This window comes from Alosa pseudoharengus, unplaced genomic scaffold (genome assembly GCF_046254945.1).
Source record: "Alosa pseudoharengus isolate Yale_2024_CS ecotype anadromous, Long Island Sound unplaced genomic scaffold, YU_APseudo_1.1 YU_APseudo_1.1_scf_3, whole genome shotgun sequence".
NCBI classification, from domain to species: domain Eukaryota; kingdom Metazoa; phylum Chordata; class Actinopteri; order Clupeiformes; family Clupeidae; genus Alosa; species Alosa pseudoharengus.
This window is the reverse complement of record NW_027468718.1, coordinates 36845913-36858296: the sequence shown is the minus strand read 5'-3', so window position 1 is coordinate 36858296 and position 12384 is coordinate 36845913. Positions and strand designations below refer to the sequence as shown.

Here is a 12384-nt window from a genome sequence, read left to right as displayed (position 1 = left end):
CTCAGCAGGGCAAAGCCTGAGAGAGAGCCTGTCTGTGGTTTTGGTCATTTTGCATTCAACAGTGCAATGGTTTTGGCTCCCTGACACACTCAATGTTCAGCTTGTTCAGCGACCTCCTGTCTTGGGCAAGAACAGCTCACATGGCAAAACAAAGGGTATAAATACCACCCAAACCTTCCTGTTCTAACCTCTGCACTCTGTGGAAAATAGCTGAGGGCACAATCAAACCATGGCAAAACAAGAGTTCTCACGGTATACTAATGATTCTTGACTTAATATGAACTGTAGGCTGACAGCTTCTAAAAAGGCCAGCAAAGTTCACAAGGTCACTGACGGGGCATTTGTCTCTGTAACAAACACCAGGCTTATTTTAACATGCTCTGCTACATATCCACAAACATGTGCAAGTCTGCATCCTAAGGTGCATCAAAATACTAATTGGAAAATTCATGAAGCTGAAGTTGAAAGGACAGATTATAATGGTAAATACGTCTTTAAGAGAACATTCAGGTTAAATCTACGCTCATTCCTTACTAAATCAGAAGAGATCACCCACTATAATCTGATTGGCTGTCTCTCTTCAAGGGAGCAAAACTACACTGCCCACCCACTGTTTATATGAATTCTCGGTCATTACTTACTTCCTCCCACAGACAAGATATTTGAAACAAGCGCTCATGGCAGCTAATGAATACCGTAGTTACCTGCGGAATCACTTTGAAATGGAGACCGGTCAGCCGCGATTTCATGCTGCCCAGAGTACTGCACCGACTTACAGATCACTTATTTTTGGAACGCTAGCTGTAATTGGATTGTTGCAGGTCGCATCAAGTGTTGCAATTTTGTTACACTTAACTGGGTATCTACGCGAGGTAAGGGGCCAGAATACTATTGTTTATAGGCTTAAATAATTGCGAAGATTCTACATGAAATGTAATAGGCGAGATATCCAAGATTTCGGTGACACCTGAAAAGTTTCACTTTCAATCAAGACACCAATTTAAATGCAGAATAGAGGCGAAAAGTTACAGCTTTGCCTGATTTTTGGTAGGCTACATCCGTATTTCCTCTTCAGTGAACGCAAAACCGTTTCGCCTTCATGTTAAATTGTTTGTTGAATTCCTCAGGACATTCGACAGACTAGGCTATGCCCCGACTGTGCTATTTGCGCGGTCGTACAGTAAAAGTGTAGTTAAGGTTTCGCGAGGGTAGAAAGACGAGGGTAGCCTACAGTGTGCGCGGCATTGTTATGTTTACCGAAAGCTTTCAGTAGCCTAATGTTCATAATAATCCATAACCTACAGGAACCAAAAACGGCATGAGACTTGAGATTAGATTGATTTGAGGGTAGGCCTAATGACTTCTTAAAGTCATGCCGAATTAAAAAGTAGGCTAGCCTGTAGCCTAGTACGTTTTTGTGTGCAACTGGCATCGGAACTAGCAATGGCAGGGGAAGTTTTTACTATTTTATTTTGATATGTGGCTTGTTGCCCATTACTTTGCGACAAACGATGGAACAGCAACTGCTTAGAAACATTGTTTTGCGAACTTGGAAAAGACTACGCTACGCGAAGTCGCAATCGAGAGAGAAAGAGGAATTTCGTAGGCTAATAGTGCAAGAGCAATTTTTGCCACAGGTTGTTGATTTTACATAATTTGCACATGAAATATCAGGTTTTCTAGTCACTAGTGAATTATACGAAAACACTGGCCCTTTCTTGCCCTTGGTGGGAAAGATCATTTGTTTAAGCCCTCCCACCCTTTGGAGAAAAAAAATTCTTGGCTTTCCTTTGCTTAGATAGTGGTTTCAAATGAACATAATTACCATGGTCAAACAAGAACAAGCAGAAGTAAAACATGGTAATGAACATCTGCTCTAATTAAGTAGGCTAGGCCTAGACTACAGCCTCTTCTGATCTGAATTTCTGTCCTGATGTAAATTTTAACAAACTAATTAGTCTAAGAATGTCTGACTGTTTATGGGTCTGTAACCCAGAGGAGAGCCTGCACAGACACACGAGGGAAGGATTTGATAGTGTTGTATGACAATATAATTTGCTAAACCTCTTGAGTAAATCTCAGTCTCTATGTCATTAGTGCATCTTTACTAAGATTTTAATATTTTATAGTTTTATATGATTATTGCTTGCATGAATTACTTGGTGGGCTATATGTGCACCTGTTGTATTGTAGGCTATACTCTCTAAAAGGAAATAATTCTTGACTGGATTCTATAGCCTAATGATTTTTAGAAGAGAAAGCAGAAGTTTAGGTAAACTGATCAATAGGCAGATGATCTTAGCCCATAGACAAGCTGTACATTTTGTATCTCTGAAATAGTTGGAAGAAAGATTAACATTAATAGAAAGTTGAATTATGCAGTGGTAAAAGGGGTTGGGACATCCCATCCCCCCCCCCCCCCCCCCCCCGTCTTTGTATTCAGTTTAAAAAGTTGACTACACAACGTGTAAATGTTTAGACTCTTATTCTTCTTCACTGTAGACCTGTAATTTGCTCTATGGTTAGGAGGTTAAGTCCACTAGGCATTTTAATTAGCACAGCAACTCTGTTTTCATGTGGCATGTTCTGTGGGTTTGTGTATGCTTAAATTCACTTGGCTGCTGTTTGGGCATTTGAAGGAATTTTGTAATCCAGGTCCAAAACCCCGGGAAGATCTTACAGCACAATGACACCAAGTACAATACCAACTAGGTTTTATCAGTGCTGATTGCTGTTGATGTCTGAACAGCAAGTCTGTTAGCTTATAATTTGCTAACTAGCTTTGAACAACATGGACACTGAGGATGACTTATTTCGTGCATTGCTGTCTTTTTCAGATAGACATTTCCTCAACCCAAGAGAAACCATTAGAGGTGAGTGATTCATAAGTTCAGCATACAGATCACATGTTCTTATGTTCTGTTAGTATGCAAAAAGAAAAGTGTAGATGGTTTATGTCCAAATGTATGGTTATCATTTTTACTATAAATTGTGAAACTGTATAGATTGGAGATCTACGAAAGGGTTAAGAGATGGTTCTGGTGGGCATGGATTATGGCTGATACTATTATACAAAAATATACATTATGCATACATACATATACACACACACATATATATATATATATATATATATATATATATATATATATATATATATATATATACACATACACACACACACACACACACATACTGTACATACACACACACAGTCAAAAGTTTGGGGTCACTTAGACATTTCCATTCCACTCCATTGTAGACAGAATACCAGCTCAGATCAGTTGCATTGTGTTTTTAATCAGGGCAGCAGTTTTCATATTACATTATGTGCTTACATAATTGCAAAAGGGTTCTCGACTGTTATAAGAAATGGCTGATCTTTAATGTAATATCTACATTGCCCATTATCAGCAACCACTCATCCAATGTTCCAAAGGCACATTCTGTTTACTAATCTGATTTTAAAAAGGGTAACTGAGAAAACATTGGAGAACCCTTTTGCAATTATGTCAGCTCATAATGTAACTGCTTCCCTGATTAAAAAAAACAATGCAATTGAGTCACATAATCTCAAGTGGTATTCTGTCTTTAATGGAGTGGAATGGACATTTTTAAGTGACACCAAACTTTTGACTGGTAGTGTACATGGATATAGCCTACAGTTAATCTTTCCAAAACCTTAGTCTGTGTTATCCTGCTTGCCAATGATAACAAAGTAACAACACTAACAGCAGAATATATATTATCTAAATGGAGGTAAATAGGGTTCTGATAAGATAAAAATGATTTACACGACCATGGGTTTAAGATTACACCATTCCAATGGCCTCTTCAAAGAACATTTCTCTTGTGTGTAACAGTATGTCAGGGCTTGCACCATGTATATGGGATGAACATTGTACAAAGACACTTGTAAGCGTAGATCCAGCTTATGTGACTCTTATGCTAATTGTTGTACACCAACCTTAAGTATGTGCTTAGTGCTTCCCATATTTGTATGTAAAGAGAAAAGTAAACATTGCTGCACAAACCACAACTGCAGTGAAATATTTCTCTAACCAACGTGGTCAGGTTGCCTGTAAAGAGTCTGTCAACCCAAAAATCAGATGCCTTACCCTCATCTGTGAGACCATTGTTGCAACCTCTGGAATTGAAACCTACGAGTTCTAAGTTACATTCTCCCAGTTGACTTCATGGCATTAACATGAAAAAAATGCATTGCATTGAAGGTGTGTTCCGGTGTCATTGGTAACAAGATAGTGTGGCTTTAACATTCCTCTATTGTCCCCAGACATTTTTGTTGGATTGGTAATGGTGATGTGATGCACTGGCTTTCTCACTTCATACTTAAAAGTAAGAAGTAGTTCTCACTTAGAAGATCTGGGAACGTAGCCTGTGTCACTCGGGTCCTGGTTTTCTGCACTGCAGTTTTGACAGTCATTTAGCCTACATGTTTGTTCATTTGAACATAAAATGTGCCTGAGAAGACACACACATCAGTACATTAAGGCTGGAAGATTTTCTGTTATGAATTCCAAACCATGCTCTGTAATGTAGTTATTGTTAAATTGCTATTTCTAAAACTGATAGTTCCGGTCCTTGATTGTGATTGGCTGAATCACGTTCGATGCTGTTGTAAAATGCAGCATAAACATACACCTTGACCGCATTTCGTTCTTTATTACTGCGCTACCATAACTTGATACAAAAGTTAAAGTAGCTGTGTCTCGACGTTGCTTGGCAACCATTCAGATAGAGGAAATATATTTATTGGTGGAAGAATGATTATCTATGGATAAATCGTTACATTTCTCATTGCTGTGCCTTTACTTTACTTTATGAAACAGTTTTAGAAAAGCAATAAGCCACTCCGCTAGTCTGTCGAGCCTAACAACGCCCCTTAGCTGTTCTAAATTCAGTGTAACCTACGGCCTCTCGGGACTTATTGCTTAAATCATAAGTCATAAGTAGACAGTTAGGACTCATTTAAAAGGAGAATTAACTAGAATATAGAAACGTTGATATCTCATAGTTGTGTGAATACAAGTCAGTCTTAAATCTGTGGTTATCTCAGTTCTTTGGAGGCAATAAAACAAAATACAGGGTCCTTTATAAATGAATCACTGAGAACATTTCTTATACAGAAATTACATCTTGATCAAATATTTATATGTTGAAGCTGAGGCCGCACTTGAACAACTGCTTTAGTTGGTAGCAGGTCCAGATGCTGTTTATGTAGCATGAGGTGAATGACTGTAAATCAAGGGCAAACAAAACAATTCTGCAAGCAAGATCCTGTGCAAATGTTCCCTGTAGCATAGAAAATTAATGCTATACATGTATACATTTGGTTTCTCTATATGTTTGATAGCACCTGGGGAATGTCACCTCAAAGCATGTGTACTCCTCTGGTAAATACCAAGTTGTCAACTGAAGGACCGCATAGAGGAATAATGGAAAGTTTACTCATGCTTGAACCATGTTTACATTAAACAAATTCCTATCCTTATTTCTCAATGGCATTTTTTAAAGTGTTTTTCATCTTGCATAAATGGACTGTGTGTTTGTGTGGATTATTTAGAGATATTTAAAAGTGTGTCCTAACATGAGATGGAAAAAGCATTACACATATAATCAAACACAGAGAAAAGAGAAAACAAGTTGCACCTGCAGCATTGCAGAAATAACACCCAAAACTTAGTGACCTGATAAAACCATTATTTTTCACAGGAACATAAACCAATGCAAAATAGTCGAGCACTTTCCTCAGAAACTGTAGACATATATTTAAACAGGCATGTAGAGACACTACAAATAGCTTTTTCAATGCATTTCTGTGTGTAATTATATCATGATAATGATATTTCCTACATTTTCCACATCTGAAGGAGATTAGAACGGAACCATACCTTGCAGATGCCTTGAAAGATCAAAGGAAAAGTTCGCCAAAGACAAAATGCCCCAAAAAGAGAGAAGTGATCCCTGAGGCACATCTTCCTATTAGAGGACCTATTGATTTTTCCAATAGTAAGTATCAGCCATTGATGTTAAACCTTGCCTAAGTACTTGATGTTTAGATATCGAATATACTGTGTATTCTACTTTGAAAAGGTGTACTATCCACAACTGCCACACAAACCATAAGTGATGCTCAACTTTACGTGTACTCAAAACAATACATTTAGCCCTGTATGACTGAACAAAACAAAAGTAGTATAGAAAAGAGACTGAATCTCACTAGATATGTCTTGTGATATCTATGCTTGCATTAGCAGAAGATCAGAAGACTGTTATGATCCACTGGAGCAATGAGTATGGGCGGTTGAAGAAGATCAAATATAATGATGGGCGGATTCTGGTGGAAAAAGGTGGATTATACTATGTTTATGCCAAGACCTGCTTCAGGCACTATTTTCAATCTCCTGGCCAGCCAGATGTGAGCAACGCCCAGTTGATTCAGTATGTTTACCATGAGAAGCACACCCAGTCTACTATCAAACCTATCCTGCTCATGAAGAGTGGTAGTACCATGAGGTGGGATGACAAACACTATAATATGTACTGTGTGCAACAAGGGAGGGGTATCCATCTCAGTCAAGGGGATGGAATCTTTGTGAATGTGTCAAACTCGTGGTTACTAGACCCAGAACCAGAGGGTAGTTACTTTGGTGCTTTGAAATTGGGCACCTCTAATGAACTCTGTTAAAAATTTCATTTAAAGGAGAATTCCGGACAATTTCAACATGGATCTTGATCGCTAGACATGGCCGAGTACTGTCGATATGGAAAAAAAACAGCCAAAATAGGTGCTAGCGAACTGGAGTACCTGGAGCTACTGTCAATGTTACAATGCTTTATCTAGGGGCATCATCTAAACGTGCCTTTAACAGACTCAAAATGTCATAAAAAGTCATTATTTGTGAAGAAACCATTTAAATTCAAAGTTTGTACTGTCACATCTGCACACTACTCTGTTTACCTTTTCCTGCAACAACTGAATTCTCACGGTACTTCAGCGCGAGAATAGAGCTAGCTTTCAGTAACGTGCAAGCTCAGGCATCATTTGGACCATTTCCATGTAGTTAGTTATTAATATGGTCATAACCATTACAGTGCTCAATTACCTATTTTTGAAGGGAAATAAACTTTACGTTTTCGTTGCGAAGCCGGCATGACCTCGACAACAGACTCTTTTAGGATTTCCTGGAAGCTAGTGATGGAAACTGAGGTATGTGACTGTACAAACTTTGAATTCAAACGGTTTCGTCAAAATTAATGAGTTGAAAACACATAGTTTTGTCACATAAGGACCCTGTTCATGTTGCAAAAAAGATTAAGAAGTTAAGAGGCAAAAAGGCACGTTTAGATGATGCCCCCAGACCTAGCATTGTAGCTCACTGGGAGCACTGGCCATTAAGGCGAGACACTACAGGTGAATAGGGTACAATTTTTAACAAGCAGATATTACTATGAAACTTACCCAGTTGATTACTTACATTAATATGAGAAAAAAATGTATTACAAGTTTTCTGTAATTTAATGTTTACATATGCAAATTAGGCATTATCTAATTAAATATGCGCTAATTTGCATACATTTTAAAGCAAGAAACCTGAGCATTGGATACAGCCAGGTTCAGATAATAGATGTTGAAAAATTTACAGAGGGATTTATGAATATCTACTTTAGTTGTCCTGTAAATCAGAATATAATGTCAATAGCCCTATAAAATCATGTTTTTATGCATAAAATGTCATGTAAGTCAGGCTAGGAATAATATATCAACAAACCCCTCTGTAAATATCTTCGAAATATACTTAGGCATAAGTCTAGAAAGTTTGGTGTATGTAAGTGCTTCTGAAGTGGAGTTTCCTTGCTCAGAGTGGGAGAGGAAACTCGTTTTGAGAAAACAGCCTTGAAAGACAGCCAATGAGATTCCGTTCTCAGCCTAGACTCTTCTTTGAACTTTCGCGATGGTTGCTGATACAAAGGAAGTGTCCATATATGGATCACATAGCGTGATACAGGAAAAACAGCTTTCCAATGGTACTACACACGATATGTTTTGGGTCACAGTCGCGGGAGTGCATGCAAGGTTAGAATGCTAACTTTCGCTGAATTTAGGATAAATATACAGGCGCGAGTAGACACAATATAATGAAATAAACACCTAAATGTGTAAATCTGACTTTTTTGTTGTAGTAGTGTGATAGAATACATGCTAAGGTAACAGACTAGCTCAAAATCTCGAAATTGACCAGTGCATGAAAAAACTATGTTTTCACCTGCCGTGTCTCGCCTTAACTGCAGCTACTCCAGTTCGGCAGCACCGATTTTGGTCGTTTTATTTTTTTTATCCACAGTACTGGGCGATGTGTAGCGATCAAGATCCATGTAAAAATCGTCCGGATTTCTCCTTTAAGTCTTTTGATTTTTTTACAAATATTATTTTAAAAACCACTGAATTGATGTATTGCGTACAGCAGATGCAACCGCAATCATCAGTGACACAGAAACCCAGTTTTATTTTGAAACAACCAGCTCTGTTCACACATAATTTTGTATAAACACATCATGCGTGTGCATGTGCGTGTGCATGTGCGTCAAAATTCAAAAGTACTGTATGTGTCATTTCTTGCAGTACTGTTTATAATGACTTTCACTGACAGCTGTTAACTGCATTATAGCATGCATATCTCACCTTCATGGTAAACCAAGGAGAGGCCCAAAAAATACCATTGAACAATGTGAACATGCCCATGATTAAATGTATTAACTCTATCAAGGGCTGAAATGTAATCAATCCCCATTTTTAAAAACAGTACTTTGTTCTTTTGTTAGCAGTTTATTTATCTTTGTAGTCCATTTGCAAGCATACTGTATATAGCTCGCAAAAATGTAGCCATGTGATCTACTGTCACATTTCCAAAGGGATGGAAATGGAAGTGTTAGTGAGACTGTGTATGAGTACAGAACTGAAAATGCACCACATGGTTGTGAATTAAATATATAAATTGGATATAAAGTTATCCAGTTTACAGGCAAATTCAATTTGTAGTAAATGATTCCATGTTGAAGAAATAGGGATAGTTCTCTGGAATTTCTAGATATCTGCACAAGATGGAATAGAGATGCATTTGAGTTTCATTTTAACATGAATCTTTTTCTCAATGACTTTCTCAACCTTATGAGTTCTGATTTATACATGTGGCCTTTTGCCCACAAGGTGTTATTGTGGCACATTTACTGTTGTACTTGTAATCAGGGTTAGTGGTACATTTTATGGGATGTATTTACAAAGGATGACAGAAAAAGTCTTGGCTAACCTATTGCACAGAATTCTATCCTGCGTTATAATGAGACATCAAAATGTAAGATTTAAGATAGCTGGACTGTCTGTTTGTCAGTGTAACAGCTGAAATCACTGACTAATATGTGGAACCAAATTGACTTTGGTGCACTATTAATTTAAAATGTACGCGTTTCTTTCTCCTGTACCTCACTGAGTGTGCAAGGGAAAATGCACTAAAGTATTTATTTATTTGATATTCTGAAATAGATCATTACTAAATGTTCTATTGTATGTAAAAACATGTGCATTTGTTTTCTGCTTTTCTATAGTTTGTTTTCAGAAGATGTCTTTTGGTCAATTCACCTTTTTTCCTGATACACAGTGTCTCTGTTTGAAAGCTTAAGTGAGTGGTTTCTCAATTGAGGAGCTTATGTATTTATCTTCACATGACAATTCTGTGTGCAAATCCTCAGTCAAAAACAGAATATATTAGTTTTTTTTAAAGTTGCTTAATATTTCAAAACAAATGTTGTTAAATAATATGTTTATTTATATCATTTTAATTAATAAAGTACTTTTCTAAGATCAGTTGTATACCTCCACCTTTTTAAAGAAACGTGTTATTGTTCTTGGAATTGTTCTTTGATTGGTTTTATCAGTTATTATCTATGTGGTCATGATATTCTGACAGACCTACTGAAATGTCTAAAATGTAACGTATTAGATAGTTCATGACATTTGCTAATATTTATGTATTCACACAAAAAGAGCAGATCTCTCACATGCTACAGAAAAGAAAGCTGCCCTAAAATAATGTTCTTCCTTTTTCATGCTGCAGTGTAAAGGTATGAGGAGTGAGAGTGTGGAGGATTCCCCCAGGGTGTAAACCAAGGGAACAGCTGCATGGGCTTGTGAATCATGTTTACTTTGCAAGCATCTAAAATACATCTTACAACCTTTGTGTGGTGCAGAAAACTTTCACGTCATGTGTCTTTGACAAACTCTTACCATATTCTACAAGACGAGGAGCTCTGTCTTGATGGATTGTTGTCATCAATAAGATCACAGTCAGTGGATTGTTGGATTTGTTTGTAAACTTCCCCTGAAATAGTAGTAACACTTTATTTGTCCCAGAAGGGCAATTATTTTGCAGAGGTAGCATGCAAGGTTACACACACACACATAAATACACACACACACACACACACACACACACACACACACACACACACACACGCTTCCACAAGATAAGTCAAAGCACAGAATTAAAAAATAATAAATAGAACAAGAAGTGTATGGGGCAGAGGGTTATCTCCGTGTCCTAGAGTTCAGTAACTGAACAGCAGATGGTATGAAGGAGTGTTTGTATCTGTTGGTTCGGGCTAATGGATATTTAAAACGGGAACCAGAGGGTAAGATCTCAAATTCGCTGTGCAGAGGGTGGGTATAATTTAACAGGATGGATTCAGCCTTCTTAATTGCCTGTTCCTCATACAGCATTGACATACTTCTCTGTTGGACACCAGTGACTCTACTACACACCTTAATGACTTTAGAAATGCCATTTTTCTGTTTCACATTGAGCAGGGCATACCAACAGATGGCTGAGAAGGTAAGTATTGACTCAATAAAAGATCTATAGAAGAGAGTCATCAGGGATTTATCTACATTAATCCTTGCCAGCTTCCTAAGACAGTATAGACGCTGCTGACCTTTTTTACACAACATGTCTGTGTTATGGGTAAAAGTTAGCTTGTTGTCAATAATGGAACCCAGATACTTGTATTGCTGGACTATCTCAATGTCCTGCCCATTGATGTTTGTGTTTGTGTGGTTACAGTCTTTGTGTCTAAAATCAATAAACATGTCCTTAGTCTTGGTCACATTTAGCTCCAGAAAGGCTTCCTAACACCAGTTCACAAAATAGTCTATGATGGGGCCATGAGTACAGTAAAGCTATTTATTGGCTACATTTTGGAGCCCCCTCTGTCTCTTGGTGCCCTATGCACAGTGCCTGATGCGCGTGGTGGTAGCAACGGCACTGCCTGGACTACAGAGCTATCTAGAAGTATACAATTTTAGACAACAAAAGATTGTCTAAATACCGTTGGGCTGTTTGCTGTTGAAAGGAATGACAGATGTCACTCTCATTGGAATGGCCCACCTTATTCCTGTGTTCCAAGAACTGATCAAACTGAGTGACGTCATCATGATGTTTTGCTCTTGCCTGTCTTTTCTCCCTACTAGCCTGCCAGTGACCATTAGCTCGGTTGTTGTTTGAGGATTCCTCTCACTGTGGTGTTTCTTACACCGTCTACCTGATTGGCTTCTGAAAATTGGGTTTTAGTTTTTCTTTCCGGACGACTGCAAAGACACATATTGATCTTGGCATGCTTTATGTAATTAAACCATTTGTCTTCCATGCTGGAAATGAGAAGGACTATACAAGATACAAACCAAATGCTGACAATGTGGGGATGCTTTGTGAAATGTGAATAAAAAACAATGCTATAATTTACAAATCATGTCAACCCTATATTTAATTGAGGATAGTTCAAAGGCGAAGTTGGGTGCATTGTTCAAAAGGGTTCCTCTGTTTCTTAATCAGTCATGGGTGTGTTTTGGGCATAACATGCTTTAAACCAATGAGAGTGACATCTGTCATTCCCTTCAACAGCAAGCAGCGCAACTTCAAACAGCCCAACGGTATTTAGACAATCTTTTGTTGTCTAAAATTGTATACTTCAGGATAGCTCTGTAGTCCAGGCAGTACCGTTGCTACCACCACGTGCATCAGGCACTGTGAGTAGGGCACCAAGAGACAGAGGGGGCTCCAAAATTTAGCCAATAAATAGCTTTACTGTAAACTGATTTTTTAATCTTCTTAGAGAATGTTTACAATGCACCAACAGCATGCTACATAAGAATGTTACTTTTTGGATTCTCTCTCAATCTCCAATAAGATCTTACTTAAACGTTATGAAACTCCATTTAATTGGGAACATGTCTGAGTGTGCATGAGCGGGATAGATTAAAAATACAAGAAACGTTTAAAAGGAAATCATGAAGGCAACAAAGATGAGGCTGGA

General features: G+C 37.9%; 1 protein-coding gene across 2 annotated transcripts; it reads left to right on the top strand.

The window, feature by feature from the left end:
* Window positions 1-634: 634 nt before the first annotated feature.
* Window positions 635-9880, top strand: tnfsf11 (TNF superfamily member 11). Of its 2 annotated transcripts, none has more exons than XM_076264189.1 (4): window positions 635-872; window positions 2838-2873; window positions 5892-6030; window positions 6279-9880. In XM_076264189.1, exons 1-4 carry the CDS (start codon window positions 678-680, stop codon window positions 6707-6709), a joined length of 801 nt encoding a protein of 266 aa, XP_076120304.1. In that variant the 5' UTR covers window positions 635-677; the 3' UTR covers window positions 6710-9880. The 2 variants fall into 2 exon arrangements, with proteins under 2 accessions (XP_076120304.1, XP_076120303.1); XM_076264188.1 differs by having other exon boundaries at window positions 6276-9880.
* Window positions 9881-12384: the final 2504 nt, after the last annotated feature.